The sequence below is a fragment of the Aotus nancymaae genome, unplaced genomic scaffold (assembly GCF_030222135.1).
Source record: "Aotus nancymaae isolate 86718 unplaced genomic scaffold, 86718_ANA_hifiasm-v0.15.2.pri h1tg000003l, whole genome shotgun sequence".
Classification (NCBI taxonomy): Eukaryota; Metazoa; Chordata; class Mammalia; order Primates; family Aotidae; genus Aotus; species Aotus nancymaae.
The window spans coordinates 33,130,417-33,149,623 of NW_026988414.1; the positions used below are offsets into that span (position 1 = coordinate 33,130,417).

At 45.5% G+C, this 19,207-nt stretch overlaps 1 protein-coding gene across 1 annotated transcript in view; it reads left to right on the plus strand.

The window, feature by feature from the left end:
* The window catches only part of GABBR2 (gamma-aminobutyric acid type B receptor subunit 2), a 425,235-nt gene that overhangs the window by 199,304 nt on the left and 206,724 nt on the right, over window positions 1-19,207 (plus strand). The window contains exon 4 of the mRNA XM_012475766.3: window positions 6,227-6,328. Within this exon, the coding sequence (XP_012331189.2) occupies window positions 6,227-6,328 (102 nt within the window). The remainder of the gene's footprint in view (window positions 1-6,226; window positions 6,329-19,207) is intronic.

Consider the following 19,207-nt stretch of genomic DNA (forward strand, 5'->3'; position numbering starts at 1 on the left):
GGGCAGTGCCCGGATCCTCTCACAGCTATTCTGTGTTTAATGGAGAGGTGCAGGCTTCAGAGCAAGCAAGAGGCCTTGCACTGAAGTAGCACTGTGGCCATCTCAGAAGTGGGGACCAGCCTTCCTGATGGTACATTGTGGATCTGCATTAGGCTTTAAACAGGTCACATGGACTCAATTAAGTGCTGAGTGAGAAGATTGATCTAAGTCATCCATTTACCAACATTCCCTTCCCAATTCCATTTGCTTTCCACCTTTTTCTCTGACCTCCTTTCCCTCTTCCAACCCCTCCTCTTCTCCCACTATGTCTTGCAGGCATGGATAAAGACTGTGCACTCCCGCGCCTAGTGTGCGGACAGAGGTTGTGTGCTCAGCCAGTCGCAGGAATGAAGCCATTGTGATGGCTTTATTGGAGTGACAAGTCCCTGTCACTCTCTTCACCCACATCCCTGTGAACCAGCCGGGAGGGAGGCTGTGGGCAGACACACTCATCTCTGCTCTTCAGATGGCTGAGCTGACCTGGCGGCATTTTCTCCTGGCTCAGCCTGAGCAGGGCTGTTCCCACTGCTGGCTTTCCCTCAAAGCCATGGATTTCTCCTGGCTCTTAGCTTTATGAAAAATGTGGGACTTCCTAGAACTTGAAGTCTGAGTTCAAATATTAATGTTCTAGCATTTGGCTGTTTGATTACCAAAGCTGAATGGGGGCCTGATGAGTCACTGGTCTCGCCCTTTGTGACCTTTATACTCTCCATCTGCCCATGCCCATGGCCTCCCTAAAGGGTTCTTGGTCTCTGTCCTAGTCACACCTCTCTCCTCTGAGTGTGAGCCACTTTGTCGCTACCCTGATAAAGGCAAGCAGAACTGAGCCCAGGGCTCTAGGTGTGGTCTGAGATAGATGGACCAGAGAGGGATTATCCCCTCCTTCTAGATGTGATACCTTTTAAAATGTAGTTCCTGGCCAGGTGCAGTGGCTCACACCTATAATCCCAGCACTTTGGGAGGCTGAGTTTGAAACCAGCCTGGCCAACATGGCAAAACTCCATCTCTACTAAAAATACAAAAATCAGCTGGATGTGGTGATGGGCACCTGTAATCCCAGCTACTTGGAAGGCTGAGGCAGGAGAATCGCTTGAACCTGAGAGGCGGAGGTTGCAATGAGCCCAGATTGTGCTGCTGTACTCCAGCCTGGGTCAAAGAGCAAGACTTTGTTAAAAAAAAAAAAAAAATTGCTTCCTAGTCTTAATCACGCTTTGGCAATTGCCTGGCTTAGTTAATACATTCTGGTCTCCTAACCAAGGGGAAAATATCCAAGCCATTAAAATTTTTTTCTCACAATTATCAATCATTTACTTAAAACTTATCCCGCTGCCTTTAGAATGTAGCATTTCTTTAGAATTCTGATACCCCTCTAAACAGGTATCAGAATTACCTGGAGAGCTTGTTAAAACACAGGGTGCTGGACCCCACCCCGGAGTGTCTGATTCAGTAGTTCTGAATAGGGCTGGAGAGTTGGCATTTTTAACAAGTTCTCAGGTGCTGCTGGTGTGACTGGTGCAGGGGCCACTGTTTGAGAACCACTGCTTCAGGGACATGCCTTCTGCCACAACCTCATGTGGATGGGCTGCACCAGTTCTTGTAGTGGGGGCGAGGAGAAAGGGTCAAGTCAACAACGATTGCCTCGAAGCCTCTTATCCCAGATTATTTATTCCTGGTGTTCTGACACATCGGTTCCTCTCCATGCCAGATGACTTTGGCTCCTTATGGATTTGTTCCTTGGCCAGGTTCTGGATCCGCTGTGCCAGAAGCACGGAGAGTTTTTGCCTTTGGTAGCCGCAGAGGCCCTGGCCTTTAGGGAGCCCAGTCCTTCCTCGTCTCCCTTCCAGCAGGCCTGGGTGCCTGCTCACAGCACTCCTCACTCCCTGTCAGTCTGTGTCTTTTGCCCTCCTGGGGCTCCCTTACAGGTGAGGGGCAGCCTTCTAACCTCCCCTGCTCATCATCACCCATCTCTCCCCATCCCTCCCAGGATGCCTGAGCTTTCAGCAAATCAGATTCCTGGTGTCTTCCTCACTTGGCCCAATATGCAGATTAGGCCCCTAGGGGCACCCCCAGCCATACTTTGTGTGTGTGTTGTGTATGTGAGTATATTTTATTGGGAATTAAGAGTTATTTCTTTCCTGAAAGAACATACTTCTATTTTTATAAACGAGATTAATAGAAAAAAGGAAATCATTTTGCAGAAATGTAGTTTATGGGAAACTTTTATAAGACATTGTTGCCTTTTTTTTTTTTTTAAGACAGTCTCGCTCTGTTGCCCAGGCTGGAGTGCAGCAGCATGATCTGGGCTCATTGCAACTTCAGACTCCCGGGTTCAAATGATTCTCCTGCCTCAGCCTTCCAAGTAGCTGGGATTACAGGTGACTGCCACCACACCCAGCTAATTTTTGTATTTTCAGTAGGGACAGTTTTGCCATGTTGGCCAGGCTGATTTCAAACTCGGCCTCCCAAAGTGCTGGGATTATAGGCATGAGCCACTGCATCTGGCCAGGAACTACATTTTAAAAGGTATCACATCTAGAATGAAGGAAGGGATAATCCCTCTCTGGTCCATCCATCTCAGACCACACCTAGAGCCCTGGGCTCAGTTCTGCTTGCCTTTATCAGGGTAGCGACAAAGTGGCTCACACTCAGAGGAGAGAGGTGTGACTGGGACAGAGACCAAGAACTCTTTAGGGAGGCCATGGGCATGGGCAGATGGAGAGTATAAAGGTCACAAAGGGTGAGACCAGTGACTCATCAGGCTCCCATGCCTGACTAGTTTTTGTATTTTTGGTAGAGATAGAGTTTCACCATGTTGGCCAGGTTGGTCTTGAACTCCTGACCTCAGGTGATTCACCTGCCTTGGCCTCTCAAAGTGCTGGTGCATGAACCACTGCGCCTGACCTGGCTCTGTTTTAAACAAGATAGCTGCAGTTTCAGAAGGAAACTTAGGTATTTACAAATTTACTCAGTACATCTTTCATCAGTGCACTAAAGGGTCCTTCTACCCACATAAGGAGCATATATATTTTTTTCCCCTGTGAGGAAGATTAATTACATTATTTCTTTTCCATCATGGCCACAGGCCAGTACAGACTTTAGGTTTATTTGGTTTGATTTTTACTTTTTATTTTACTTTAAAATGCCATTTATAATATTACTGGTTGCCTCCATTTGCTTTCCCCAGAAAGTCTGTTAAGATAAATACTTGAAGTGAGCACAGACTCCTTGGTGCTGAGATTATGGGCAGTGAGTGGCTGATCTCACTGACCATCTGTTCTGGCCTGTTATGGTTCATCAGGCCTCTGAAACGGTCCACATCTGGCAGAATTGAGAAGAGCCAGCCAGGACTGGGAATCACATTTCAGTTTCCTCATCTGTGAAATGAGGGGAGAGATAAGATGACCTCTAGGGTGTGTTTTGTCTGTTTTGAGTTCTGACCACCTATAAAACATTTTATTCTGCCACGTTTATATATAGCTTTCATGCACACACTAATACACACATGTGGATACCCAAGCCACTGCTGCCTTGATGCCTTGCCATTTGCCTGAGAATGATCACTCCAACTTCTAAGTGGTTTGTAGAACTTTAGAATTTACAAAGCCATTCCACATCTTCAGTGCTTTTGCTGGGCCACAAGTCAACCCCATGAGCTACTTGCTGTATCGCCCCCATCTGATGGGTGAAAAGACTGAGACTTGAGAGCTTGGGTAGTTTCTTGGAATGTGGGTGCCGTGCAAGTGGAGAGCCAAGGCTTGATTGCGCATTTCCGGGAGCTCATACATTGAGCTCCTCCCAGGAGGGCCAAGCATGCACGTTTTCCATGTTTAATAATGGTGGTGGTTCTACAATACCCTCGTGATGCACAAAACTCATAATGGGAACCCACCTGTATCCAAAAGGATTTGAGACGGCAGAAATAAACTCTAATGGCAAAGTTAACTGTTTTCCCCCATTGACTAGTTCCCAATCTTCCATCAAATTAAGGTAGAAACAAAGGATAGACAAGGTTCACCCTGTGACAGAATCTTTCTTTTTACAAAACATTGATCACAAGGCATTTCAAGCTTTCAGAATAAAGTAAACACCCATGGACTTGCTAGCCAGAATGATTACATGTTCACATTTGCTCTATTTGCTTCATGTTTGTCTTGGAGAAGTAAAAGATGGCAGCTCCCATCACAGCCTCTTTTGTCTCCCTTCCTTGGCGGTGACCATCCTGTGGCATTTAGGGCCAGATTATCCAAAATGCTCTGATATATACATTATAAGGATCCACCAAGTGTTGAAGTAAGAAGTTCTTTTTTACTGTGGCACAATATACATAATTTACCATTTTGGCAATTATTAAGTGTATAGTTCAGCAGCAGTAAGTACATTCACATGTTTGTGCAGCCATCGCCACTGCATCTGCAGGACTCTTCATCATTTTACACTGAAACTCTGTGCCCATTAGACATCACTGCCCATCCCCTCCTCCCCTCAGCTCCTGGTAACCACCATGCTACTTTCTGTCTCTATAAATTTGACTAACCTGAGTATCTCACATGAATAGAATCATATGACATTTGTCCTTTTCTGTCTTATTTCACATAACGTGATTCTTCAAGGTTCATCCATGTTGTAGCATGTGTCAGAATTTTATTCTTTTTTGAAGGCTGAATAATATTTCACTGTCTATATACACCACAATTTGTTTATCCATTCATCCAGCAATGAATGTTCAGGTTCCTTCTACGTTTTAGCTACAGTGAACAAATGCTCTTATGAACATGGGTTTAAAAACGTCTCTTAAGTCCCTGCTTTCAATTCTTTTGGGTACATGCCCAGAAGTGGAATTGCTGGATCATGTGGTAATTCTATATTTATTTGTTTTTTGAGGGGCTGCCATACTGTTTTCCATAGCAGCGGCAACATTTTACGTTCCCGCCAGCAATGCACAAAGGTTCCAGTTTCTCCACATCGTCACCAACACTTGTGGTTTTGCTTTTTTGGTAATAGCCATGCTAGTGGGTATGAACAAGAGGTTCTTTAATCATCTTCTAAAGAGAAAGAAACTGAAGCCCGGAGAAGGGGAGGATCGCTTGAGAGGTTGAGGTCACAAGCAAGTCAGTGATAGAGCAGGACCTGGAAGCTGGATCCCCTGAACCCAACCTAGTTCTTGCTACTAAAACACAAAAGTCCAGTTTCCATCACTATATGTCAGAGGGTAAACAGCCATGGCCACAGGCCAGATACAGACTTTAAGTTTATTTGGCTTGATCCTTACTTTTTTTTAAATTCAAAATAGTATTAACACTTAAAAATTAGGGAATTTTATATTTTAAAAGTCTAAATTTCTGATTTCTTCCCCCAAATTCAGAAGGTCTGGTAATCCTTGACCCACATGCTAACTCAGCAACAAACCGTTTCTGTCTTTTGTTTTGTTTTACTCTGTTGAGACAAGACCTTGTTCTGTCACCCAGGCTGGAGTGCGGTGACATGATCATGGCTCACTGCAGTCTTGAACTCCTGAGTCCAAGTTATCCTCCAGTCTTGGCCTCCCAAAGTACTGCGATTGCAGGTGCGAGCCACACCCAGCCCTACCATTCCATAATCCTTCCACACAGGCTGGTTTCACACACTGGCTGGTCCTGGCAACACTGGAGTTTGCAACCCTTTTCTTTTCACATCCATAGATACTCCTCATTCTGTGTGTCAGTAGACACATAGTTACGTTTAGCAGCACAGCCAGTTTCCATACTTCTTTCCTCTTTCCACTACTCTGTATTGTCTTTGAATGTCTTAGCTATTTCCTCACCATAAAAGTGAAATAATGTTGCAAATAAATAATGCAAAATATTAACAAAGACTAATTGAATAGCCTGATTTGGAGACAGTGCCATGTGGTAGAGAAACACCTGGTGCTAGTCTTGACTCTTGCAGGAACTCCCTGAGCAATCTTAGAAAGTCCCTTCCCTGCCTGGCCTCCTTGTGTCCATGTGTCAGTTGCAGGGTGGGACTGGGGGATCCTCAAGTTTTCATGGGGCCCTCTAGTTAATAATGTAAAACAAAACCACTCACTTTGTGTTGTTGGTGGAGTAGAGAAAATCGCTTCTCCCAATCGACTTCCCCAGGATGACCCCTCTGAACTGACCCTTCCTGTGGTCCCCAGCACACCCACCCTCTGCTTTCTCTTTGCTTACAGGTGCGGAACGACCTGACTGGGGTTCTGTATGGCGAGGACATTGAGATTTCAGATACCGAGAGCTTCTCCAATGATCCCTGTACCAGTGTCAAAAAGCTGAAGGTAGGCGTGGCTAGCCACAGGGTGAATGGCAGACTGATCACAATGCCCTGGGTGCCCAAATTACCTGACTATGAAAGAATCTCAAGTTTGGTGTGGGTCTCAAGTTCATTTCCACCTTGGCATCCCAGACAGGAGAAGCTCTTAAGAGTTGGCTTCCCTTGATTTTCCCTTCCTTGCTGTCCAACACTGGCCATAGGCACTGGCTGCAGGTGCACAGCCACTGAGTACTTTCCTGATGATTTTGTATCTCTCAACACAGCTTCAGGGGCAAGCAGGGCACAAATGATTATCGTGTCTGTTTTGAAGAGGCTCAGAGAGAGGAACTGTCTTGGAGAAAGCCCACAGCAAAGAAGTCTTGTTGTTGCAACTGAAAGCCCAGGCTCTTGACTCCTATCTGGTGACATTTACTTTAGGAACAGAAAGGGTCAGCTAAAGTTTCCCCAGTTGTAAGTCAGTCTCTAACTTTCATTTGTCCACTCATTCTGCAAACTCTCTCAAACAGCTTTTATGCACCAGACACTCTCCTGGGCTCATAGACATCATCAGCCTTGACCTTGTCCTCAGGTTGCTCCCAGCGTGGTGAGGAAGACAGAGACCTCTCAGGGGAAACAAGAACAAAGGGGCCTAGGAACAAAGGGAGGAAGTGACTCATCCCACCTGGGGAGAGGGTTCAGACAAGGCTCCAAAAGGAGACAACATTTGGTGGTGGAGGAAGAGAGGGATCCCCTCCTGCAGAAGCCCTGCAGGGTAGGAGGGAAGATCAGAGGGAAGGGTAGGCATGCTCATCATGGCTTGAGATCAGCAGGAATTCCACAGAGGCAGAAGTACCTGGAGTGGGGTAGAAGGAAGGCTGAAACAGAAGTCAGTTCCCAGGAGCCTTGAATGCCAAGCTTAGAAGTTTGCTCTTTTATCCTGGAGACTTCCTGGAGGTTTGTAAGCAGATGCCAGTGTAGTCAGAGCTATCAAATTCCTTTCTGTCTCCTCTGTTCCTTCATACCTTAACTTAAAATCATTGGCATGGAGACCCCAGATGCCAACTGCCGATGTGTCCCTTCTGTCTTGTGTGGGTCCCAGGTTACACCAGTCAGAGCAGGTAGCAGCTTAGAGCAGTTGCCTTCTAAGTCCTCCATTTCACAGATGGGGAGCCCAAAGCCCAGAGAAGGGGAGCAAGGGAAGCAACATATCTGTCGTCTATCACCTCCTCCAGAGCAGACACAGAGCCTGTGGGTCACATTTCAGCCCTGGGAGCCTCTGCAGATGAGGTCACAGTAGTCAGGGAAGGGCCTGCTTGACAGCTCAGGTAGCTGAAGCCAGCTCTCCCCTCTGCAGTGTCACAGGCTGTGTAGGGCCTGGAGGATTCAGGGATGGGGTGGCTGCTCTGCAGGAAGCATCTGGGGCAGGGTTGGGAGAGGAGGGGAGGGCCAAGAGCTGCACTGACATTCTTTGCCACACGCAGAGGCATCTCCCCATGGTGGGCACTTGAAATAGCTCCCTGAGCTCCAGAGGCCCAGCATCTATGGGCTTTAATGTATAAAGAACCTTTGTGTACAGAGCAGAGATACTAGTTGAAAGTCAGCAAGAAACTGGGGATGGAACTGGGCTCTCTGCCCATCAGCCAACAGAAGTAGCAGTGACAGTCACCATAATGAGAATAACAGCCAAAATAGCCACCTCTCCAGTGCATTGACCACGGGCCAGGCCCTGTGCAGAGCCCTTCGCCTTTATTTGTTCATTTCATCCTCCCCAAAGCCCTCAGATGGAGGGAATTTTTGTATCCCTGTTTCACAGATGTGGAGTTGAGTCTCAAAGAGATTAACAACTACCTCAAGACACCCAGCTGAAAAATGGTGGGTTGGGATTCAAACCACAGTCTGGGCAATGTCATAGCCCAGCTTTCTCCTCTGCCCTGCATGTGCTTCTGAGAAAGGATTCCAGCATCTCATAAGCTGGGAGAGCAGCACCAATGACAGAATCTTTACCTGTTGGCAAAGGTTCCTGTTGCCCAGACACCTGCACAACTCCTTCTTGTGCCTCTTTCAGTCTTTGCCCAGTCATCCCCTTCTCCCAGAGGCTTTCCCTGAACACTTTATTTAAAAATGGAAATCCCTGTCTCTCCAACTCCCACTTGCCCCTTTCTGCTAATTTTCTCCTCCATTTCACTGATTGATATCTATTTTCATTTCCTGGGACTGCTGCAACAAAGCACCACAAACTAGGTTTATAACAACAGAACATGCTCTCTTGAAGGCTTTGGACTCTTCCATGCCTTTCTCTTGGCTGCTGGTGTCACCAGTAATCCTTGGCAGTCCGTGGCTCACCACTGCATAGCACCATTCTCTGCCACATGTGGTGTTTCCACTCTTTTCTTCATATTGTCTTTTTAGGACACTGGTCATGTTAGATAAAGAGCCTCCCCTATTCTAGCATAACCTTGTCCTAAGGAGCTACATCTGCAGTGACTCTGCTCTCAAATAAGGTCACATTCTGAGGTACTAGGGGTTATGACTTCAATGTATTTTTCAAGGAGACACAATTCAATCTCTAACAGTATATGGTCTTCTATTCATTTTACCCAGTGTTTTATCATCTGTCTCTTCCCATTAGAATGTAAGCTCCAGGAAGCAGAAATTTCTGTCTGTCTTGGTCACTCTTCTGTTTCCCATCACATAAAACCCAACCTAATCTGTTCAACAATTTGTTGAGTGTATGTGAATGAAATACCAAGTCTGGACAAAATGCAACAGAGGATAGAAGGACATAATACTCAGGAACAATGGGAAGGTAGTTACTTTTGGAAAGCTCAGAAGAAAAGCAAGTTTCTGCTTTATTGTGGGATAAGATGGAGATGGAGATACAGAGGACAAGGAAGAAAACCAGATATCAAATAGCAGAACTGGAATCTGCTTTGGAGGTAGAAGAGAGCAGAGTTAAGGCCAAGAAAAATAAAAATCAATAAGGTAGAGGGAAAACTTGAAACACTTTCACAGAATTCAGAGGAAATGGCCAAAAGAGATCAATCCAGTGAGAGAAAGGGTAACAGTTGTGGATACTGGAGAAGGGAGTTTTCCTAAGGGAAAACAAGGACAAAAGAAACAGAACCAAAATCCAAAACAGTAGCAGTGAGCACACCTAACACCCAGATTTTGGTTTCTATCACCATTCTCCAGTAAAAGGAACCAGGGCTCCTTAGATAAATGGCTGGTTCTATGAAGCAGGAAATAGACAAAATGATTCTGGAGTATTTTGTAATACCAGAAGGTAAGGAAGTACCCAGAACAATAACACACACACTGGTGGGGCTATGACAAGAGAGTACGGTAACCAATTGAAAGAGCTCCCAGTCGCCAAAGCTGGAACAATTTGAACACAAAAACTAAAATAGTATTAGAATATAGCCCAAAGTATAAAATAAATCTCCACAAGTTTATTCTTATAAGAATGATTGACTAATAAATGGTAAAGCATAGTCAAATCTCCTACACAGAAGAATTCAAAATAACTTACAGAGAAACTTCACACTCCAAAGAGGTAGGTCATAACTACACACTTCTTAAGTTACTTCCTTCCAACTGGCACAGTAGGAAAAGAGCGAGGGGAAAATAATAACTTGACAGTGGAAAAACCTGACAAACCTTCCGTGAGCCAGGCAATCAGGGTCAACAGCAGCAGTGATAAGTCACTTTGAAAGCTCCCTTGACATATGATGGAAATAACTTTACCTCTGTGGTCTTCTTCCTCAAATCCCCCCAGTCTAACCATGAGAAAAACATCAGACAAATTATAGGCACATTTTGCCATCCTACAAAATACTTGACCAATACTCCCCAGACTGTCTAGTTCATCAAATATAGAGAAAGCCTGAGCCAAAAGGAGATGAAGGAGGCATGGCAACTAAATATAATGTGGTGACTGGGCATGGTGGCTCACACCTGTAATCCCAGCACTTTGGGAGGCCAACGTGGGCAGATCATGAGGTCAGGAGATCGAGACCATCCTTGCCAACATGATAGAACCCCATCTCTACTAAAAATACAAAAATTAGCTGGATATGGTGGTACATGTCTGTAATCCCAGCTACTCAGAGGCTGAGGCACAAGAATCACTTGAATCCAGGAGGTGGAGGTTGCGGTGAGCTGGAGATTCCACCACTGCACTCCAGCCTGGCGACAGAATGAGACTCTGTCTCAAGAAAAAAAATATAATGTGGTATATTCTAGATGGGATCCAGGAATAGAAAAGGGATGTTTGAGAAAAAGACTAAGGAAATCTGATTAAAGAATGGGTTTTCACTAATAATAACATCAACATTCATTCATTGTGGACAAATGCACAAAATACTAACATAAAACATTAATAACAGGGAAACTGGGTGAGGGGTTGTATGGGAACCCTGTATACAGTCTCCACAATTTTTCTGTTTTCAAATGAGAAGTTTTTTTGTTTTTTGTTTTGTTTTTTGTTTTTTTTTAATAGGAAACAAACTTAAGTGGGCTCAAGACAGACCTAGTATTGCAGATTGGGCCAAACAAAATTACCATTATTCTACGATTTTTGAACTACAAAATTAATTTCATATGGAAATGTACACACTATATGAGTAAACTGGCCAGCTTCTGCATTCTAGCAGAACTGGTAAAAAGAGAGTCATACTTAGACAGGTTTTGCCAAAATTTTGACATACTTAATGGAGAAAATCTTACAAATATCTAGGCCAGGAAAAAAACAAACTTCCCATAGAGATGCAAAAACCAGGCCACCCTCCAGCTCCTCTGAAGCATTAAATCCTAGAGACAGTGGAGCAACTGGGAGACATTCTTCACTGCATGGGGCTCACACGATGTTCCAGCCAGGTGCCCTTCTTGAAGTTAATCCTGAAGTCCAATGTCAGCTAGCCAAGAGCAATGGCATACTTTACATCTGAGGTCATGATGGAAACGGCTTAGCAGGGATCGTTGGAAACCATGGAAGGGAAGCGAAGTCTAAATGATTGTTATAGAAGTGTATATAGATGCAAAAATTACACATAATTTTATACATAATGTGAAAATAGATATGACAATAGGCACAAATGAGATATAAAAATCCAAATTACCTTCACAGGCCCAAGAAGAGTTGAATTTTTTTAAAAAAGAGTGCTTAACTTCTGGCCTTAACTAGGCAAGGGACTCAAAAGAGACAATTTTGCTCATGAGTTTCATAATTGGAGAAACATAAGCTAAAGAATGCTTTGAATAACTCAGTGGTAAATATACCATAATGCCAACAGAACCTGAAGCCGCAGAAACACAAAGATAAAACAAAGGAAATCTCATCCCTGTTTTGAAACAGAAAGCAAACATGAAAACCAGAAAGCACAAAGCAGATCATTGCAGACCGCATATAATGATTCTGACCAGAAACTCAAATAGGCCAAACTCATTATCCAAAGGAAAAGACTTTCAGATTGTGTTTCAAAAAACGAACTCTAGCTATTTACATCATACAAACAAAGTAGCACCAAAAGGTTGAAGGTAAATGGTTGAGCAAAAGTCTACTAAGCAAATCAAACTACAGCAAGAATCTCAGTATTCATATCAGAACAAAGCGTGTTCAAGGTACAGGTGTCAAACAGGATTAAGGAGAGTCCTTTTCTATAGATAAGGCTTCAATCCACCTTGAGAATAACACACTCGTGGACTATTATTGCTTTAAATTACATCTCACTGAAATAAAGAAAGAAAAGCCTGTTAAAAATAGAGAGGGAAATTGACAGAAACACAATAGCATTGGGAGGCATAACATCTCTCTCTCTCATTCTTGGACAGTTCACCCAGGCAAAACAAGGCAAGAACACAGAGGAACTGAATAATGAAATTAATAAGGCTGATTTAGCAGATGTGTATCAAAGTTTGTATCAAGAAAGTCAGGAAATAGAATCATTTACGTGTGATGAAGTCGAGAGGACCTTTAAGCTCATTCGAAGCCTGTTCTGAACAGTGGGTGGCTAAACTTTAGCTGTTTCCAGGTGGGGCTGGGAAGCCGCTCTGCACAAAGACCAAGTCCTGGGCATGCCTAGGGAGAGCTCCAGGCGTCAGATTTCCCTTGCTGGACATTTCAGTTGCTTCATGCACCTTCCCCAAAGAGGCCTACTGCCCTGTATTCATATTTCCATTTTTCAGAGGAATTGGTGGTACATTATTTCAACGATGGGGCATCCACAGACCCTTATGTCTGGAATTGACATGGAGGGGCAATTGCCCCTGTTCAACCCAGGTGCTCTAGAGACCAAATACTTTTGTGGAAAGAACAGGAACTTTTAAAGAAAATCTTTTCTTGTAAAATAAAACAAAGATTCAAAAACCATAGAAATCAATGAATGTCCTAATGAATCATAAGGGAAACAGCACACAGGTCAGAGAACTTTATCAGATACCCCAAAAGTCCCTTCCATCCACAGCCCCCTGCCCCCTACCATCAGAAACCTTGTGCCCCACTTTTACAGAAATCACCAGCATTCTTTTTTCTTTTTTTGTCAGAAATCAGCATAGGGAATGCTGTTCTAGTTGTGACCCTTTGTTTTTTTATTGTCGTAAAATATATGTGACATAAAATTTACCATTTTAACCATTTTTAAGTGTTCAATTCAGTGGCATTAAGTACATTCACAGTGTTGTACAACCGTCACATTATTGATCACCAGAACATTTTCATCATCCCAGACAGAAACTCAGAACAGGGGCTTTTTGCGTGTGTGTCTCACTCTGTTGCCCAGGCTGGAGTGCAGTGGCATGATGTCAGCTCACTGCAACCTCCACGTCCCAGGTTCAAGTGATTCTCTTGCCTCAGCCTCCTGAGTAGCTGAGATTATAGGCACCCACCACCACGCCTGGCTAATTTTTGTATTTTTTGTACAGATAGGGTTTTACCATGTTGGCCAGGCTGGTCTCTAACTTCTGACCTTAGGTGATCTGTCTGCCTTGACCTCCCAGAGTGCTGGGATTACAGGCATGTGCCACCGCACCAAGCATAACAGGGGCTTTTGAATCAAGTGGACCTGGGGTTGGACTCTGCCCCTGCTTTGTTGTCTTCCTCTGGAGAGGGCACTGGGCCATCCCAATTGTGTGATGGTCACCATATACAGACTATTGGGCTCTCTTGAGGGCTGAAAAATCAGTCATTGGTATTATGTTCGAAACCTGAGAGACACTAGAATAGAGAAAAGACAAAAATAATAAAACACTGAATAATAAAATTAGGAAATTTCAGGGAAAGAAGCCATGGAACTCCCTATCTGTTAATGCATATCTTAAAATAATAACAAAGGGCTCTCTAAAATCCAAACTTTGAGACAGTAAGCAAAGCTGGGAGGTTATGAGCAATTCATTTAGGGTCACTGGGCCCACAGAGCTTCCCCATTGCAGGTGAATTTATCAGAGGAGGCGGGAACCTTGCTTGCCTGCGTCAGTGCTGTGCCAGCAGGCACCTCTTTCTGGAGGGCTGCTTTCCTCTCTCTCATCTTATCACAGTCTCTTCTTCTGCTCTCATCCAATGCTTCTGCTTCAACATCAAAGGAGGACACTTTTAAGCTCTCCCTTTGTGCCCACAGATTCATGAATTCATTTCATCCTCACAATAACTCTGCAATAACAGTTAGCAAACTACAGCTCATCGGTCAAATCTGGCCCACTGTCCATGTTTGTAAATAAAGTTTTATTGGAACACATTCATTTACCACAACGTCTTTGGCTGCTTTTGTGCTACAGCAGCAGAATTGAGTAATTACAACAGAGACTATATGGCCTATGAAACTGAAATATTTACTATGTGGACCTTTATAGAAAGTGTTTGCCACCACCTGCTCTGAAGATAGGTACTATTATCCCCATTTTACAGGTAGAGAAACTGAAGCTCAGGGAAGTTTAATAACTTGCCTGAGGCCATGAAGCTGATTCAGTGACTGAGCTGAGATTCTAGCTCAGCAGTCCAGCTACAGACTGGCTCTTAACCTCCGCGGCATGCCTCCCAGCTTTGTGTCCACCCACACTCCTCAGTCAGCAGAAAGATTCCTGCATGGCCTCTCAACATTCCAGGGGTTGCACATACCCAGCATTTTTAAATGACCTCTCACCCATTTCTTCTTAGTAATAAAACAGGAATAAATTAGCTTTGCAACTTACTTGCCTTAAGTAGGGGAGTGGTTAAAAAAAATGCTGGGGAATGACAGAGAGACACAGATAAGCAGAAAGCTCTCGTCTATTTTTTACATTGATGCAATATTTGGGCCCCCGTGCATCATCATGAGGACCCTCTAAATGGAGCCAGGCTTTCTACTCCTAAAAAAAGGAAAAGAAAATATGTCTTGCCACTCAGAGCCACGTTTGGCTTTCTTTTTTGAGCAACTCACAAAAATAGTCCAATTCTCCCACAGTACTAGTGGACATCCTTATGCCTCACATTAAGGGGACAGCTTTGACCAGAAAAGCTGCTTGACTAGTCCGCAACCACTGAGTGTCCTAGAACCCCAGCAGAGAGGGGAGGGAGACAGGATCAGCCTTCCAGGACCTTCCAGAGAGGGAGGTGTATTCGTTTCCCATTGCTGCTGTGACAAATCTGAACAGCTTCGAGCAACACACATTTATCTTACTGTCTGGAAGCCAGATGTCCTACATGGGTCTTGACAGGCTAACATCAAGGTGTCAATGGGCCCAGGTTCCTTCTGGAGGCTCTAGTTCCAGCATCTAGAGGTTGCCTGCATCACTTGGCTGGCAGCCCTCTTCCTCTATCTTCAAAGCCAGCTATAGTCAGTGGAGCTTTTCCCACACTGTATCACTCTGTTTCTGCCTCAGCCATGTTTAAGGACCCTGTGAATACATTGGGCTCACCTGGATAATCCAGGAAAATCTCCTTAAGATCAGCTAATAAACAACCTTAATTCTATCTGTAATGTGAATGTTCCCTTTATCACGTGACATAACATGCTCACATGTTCTGGGGATTAGGATATGGGCTTTTTTTGGAGGTTGGGGGATGGGGACAGAGTCTCACTCTGTCACCCAGGCTGGAGTGTAGTGGTGTGATCATAGCTCACTGCACCCTCAACTTCCTGGGCTCAAGCAGTCCTCCCACCTCAGCCTTCCAAGTAGCTGGGACTACAGGCATGCACCACCACATGCAACCAATTTTTATATTTTTTTAGTAGAGATGGGGTTTCTCGATATTTCCCAGACTGGTCTTGAACTCCTGAGGTCAGGCGATCCTCCTGCCCTGGGCTCCAGTGTGCTGAGATTATAGGCATGAGCTACTGTGCCCAGCCAGGATGTGGCTATTGTTCTGGCTGTCATAAGAAGACTACAAAGATAGGCTTTGAGGAGGATGGTCCTCTCCTTGCTCCAAGGGAAAGTCCTAGTGGGATCTGTGCTCTCCCTCCCGACTCTGGCCAAAAATGTCCTTAGGGAATTGACCCCCTTTTTCCCAACCAGATAGAAGAGACCCAATGAGAACTGCCACCCCCCACAGGCCAGGAGTCCATCCTGACTGCCTGAAACTGAGGTTCATACAGGCACCCCAAGGGGATGCAAAGCTGCAGAATAAACATGGTGCATCTTTCTCATAGGCCAGGTTTGCTCAGAGACATGGAGATGAAAAGGTATTATTTTTAACTTACGACAGAGATATATTATTAGAGTGTTAAATATACATGAATTTTTCAGATACAATAATAAACCTTAAAGAAATGCTATGCTTTCCAGTGGGCTGCTGTGGGCTATTCCCTCTTCACTCCCTTCCTTGAGAGTGATGCATATACTTCCTGCTTCTCTGTCTTTACAGACATTTCCAGTGGGGAGTGGGGTCTAAGTAAAATAAATTTTAGCTAAATAAAAGAGACTACTCGTTCTGGGTGTGGGATCAGTTTGTCAGACCCAGGAGGGACTTTGGAGAACATTCTAGGCTAACCTTTAAGGGCTTACTCCAGGTCTACAGCCAGACAGTTGGGGTACAGGACTGGCCTGGGCTTCTGAAGCCTTGGACAGTGCCTGCTGTCCCAGGTCACTGCCAGCCTCTAATAGCTCTGCTGCCTTAGGGGTTTATAGCATCTCGTCCCTTTATACAGCATTGTGCAAATGAATTTTCAGCAGCCCAGTGCACTAGGTAGTCTGTGAGGCTAGGCTCTGAGAAACTAGGATGCGATTCAGTGGGCCTAGACTGATGCATGGGTGGCAGGAAATTCCAGACAGCCCAGAGGTCAGGGTCAGGCTCTGGGTCGAGCTTGACCTTCCTTGCAAGATTCCATGCTCTAGAGGCAGGGAAGGCTGGGTGGAGGGCATGGTTCCTAATCTTCCTCACCTCTGCTGTCCTGTACTTTTAAATGCACACCAGCGATTTTAGTGGCTCAGGATTGCATTTGCCATTTATATCCTTTCACTTCAACATCTGCATGACTTTTCTCGATGAGCTGTTGCTCATATTGTGTGCTGAGCTCCAGCAGCTCAGACCCAGTGGGGTTTGCCTCCTCAGCTGGGAGGCAGTAGATAGGAGTGAGGGGTCAAGCACTCAGGCTCTGGGACCACACCCACCTGGGGCGAGTGCAGTGCCACCACCTCCTATTTGTGTGACCTGGTATCTTAGGTTGAAGTCCCTACAAACAGAGCCTGGGATGCTTAGGAAAGCGATTTACTGAGGGAGTACTTTTGGGAGAAGGGAAGGGGAGGGAAGCAGGATGAGGCAGGAGAAGCTCTGTCTTGGATGGATACCAGTTTAATCTGGCCCCATAGGGGCCTCCGGAGCACAGATAGCACCACAGAGCCGATCCCACCTTTCAGCAAGGGGCCTGGAGTTTTCCACCAATGTGAGTTAGTTGTTGGCTGTTCTCTGTGCGGTGTGGGGCATGGCATGGCTCCCTTGGCCAGGAAGCTCCCCTTAGCTGGGGGCAGTTCTCCAGAGAAGGAAGTGAGCTGTCAGCAGCCCACCTTCACTGCAGCCGGGGCAGGCGCACCAGTCCCAAGGAGGGGACTGCACCTCGAAAGGTTGCTTTATTCTTTGGGCCTCGGTTTGCTCATGAATCTTTCCAAAGTGAGGACAATAATAGCACCCACCTCCCAGGGTGGGGCTGATGGACCGCTTAGCACAACAGCTGAGAAAGGGCTCAAGAGTTGTTGTTTTTATGGTGTTAGGATTGCTTGCAAACTGGCGGTACATGCTAGTTCTTTGAATTGGATTATCCTTGTTAAGTGTCATGTGTGTGCGTGCGTGTGTGTGTGTGTGTGTGTGTGTGTGTGTGTGATTTTAGCTCTCTTTAAGCATCCCAGAGGCAAAGTGGTTCTAGATGAGGGATGAGACAGGGTCAAGAAAGAGGAAAGGTAATCTACCCAGGGTTTGGCAATATTAGGCTTCTCTCCAGAGAGAGTTTAGCGGGCCTCTCCCTCACTCATCCTGTCACTGTGGGGAGTTGGACTGAACACCCCTCCCCATTTTCCTACCCCATTCCCACAGCTATTTCCTTCCATGTTTGCCCCTTTCCTGTGGAGGTAGCCTCTTGAGGGTGTGAACATAGGTCTCCATGTATGGTCTCCAACCCTAGACCTGGCCATCTCATTTGCCCCAACTCAGGTCATCTGTTTTTACTCCAGGAAGGTCCCTGTAGAGCCAAGTCCCTGGAAGGGCATAGGATTTTCCAGACCCTGCCCTCTGCCATGTTTCCAGTCCTTTGTGATATCACAGCTCTGATCTGTCACTTTCATCCTCAGGGATGGTTATGACTGGCCCTCCCTACCCCCTACTACTGCCTAAACTGCCCCAAGCCCTTTCAGCATAAGAGAACAGACCCATAACCCTGGCATGGAGGCAGGCGGCCTGGCTGAAAGCAGAGGCTACTGCTATTCCCAAATTTCCTCTTTCTACTCTCTGGACTTTTGCGAAAAGATATAAGCTGTGCAACATTGAAAAGCATGATTCTGGAACTTTTGTGAGAGCATGCACATGTGTGGAAAAAGTATTAAGAATCTCCAAATCCAAAACCTTTTTCCTAACCCCTGAATCTTCTGTAAGTTGCTACTCCAGAAAGAATAACCTGATATGTCTGCATTTCCTACTCTTGGGACAGCTCCTCATGCTCTAGAATGCACATACCCCAGTTTGAGAACCTCAAACTCTTTATACTGCTCTATAGTGCCCCCCAAGACCCCCATCCAGTCTCATCCCCCACGTGGCCTCTCCCCATCCCTGGATTCCGGGACATTCCTCCTTCCTCCCAGACTTGGCAGGGTCTTGCCCCCTCTTTCTCACCATCTAGAAGCAGAGTGTGTGTGCACAGCTTCCTGCCACAGGCATGACCTGGCTCTGCATAGGATTTTCATCCAGGGCCCTCTAATGGTCAAGGAGCTCCAAAGTGAGGGCCCTGGCTTTCACTTTGGTGCTGTGGAGCCCTGGGAGAGCCTTGTACCTCTCTGGGAAGAGATAAGCTAGATGGGTGATCCCTTGGGCTCCATCCAAACCTAACAGCCTAGGAGCACAGAACCAGGTGGTCCTTGCAACTTGGTTGTCATAGCAACAAAGATAGCACATGGTCCACAAGTGGCAGAGCTGGTTATTTAACTGTCAGCAGGTGGTCAGGAGGTCAGGAAGATGTGGGTCCCTCTGTCTACTTGAGAAGTGGACATGGTGACCCCAGGGTCTAGATCGTGGGGCTGGCTGGAGATTAGTACAGTGGTGATAATGGCTACTGGCGATTGAATGAGCAGTGTGGGACAGGCATTGTGCATGATGCTGCACACTGGATTAATTCACTTCATTGTGCATTCAACACATGTTGGTTGACATATGTGTAGCACCCTGATCTGGGAGCTGGGGACTCAGAGATGAGTCAAGTTACCCTTAGTCAAGTGGGGAGGATAGATAAGTAAG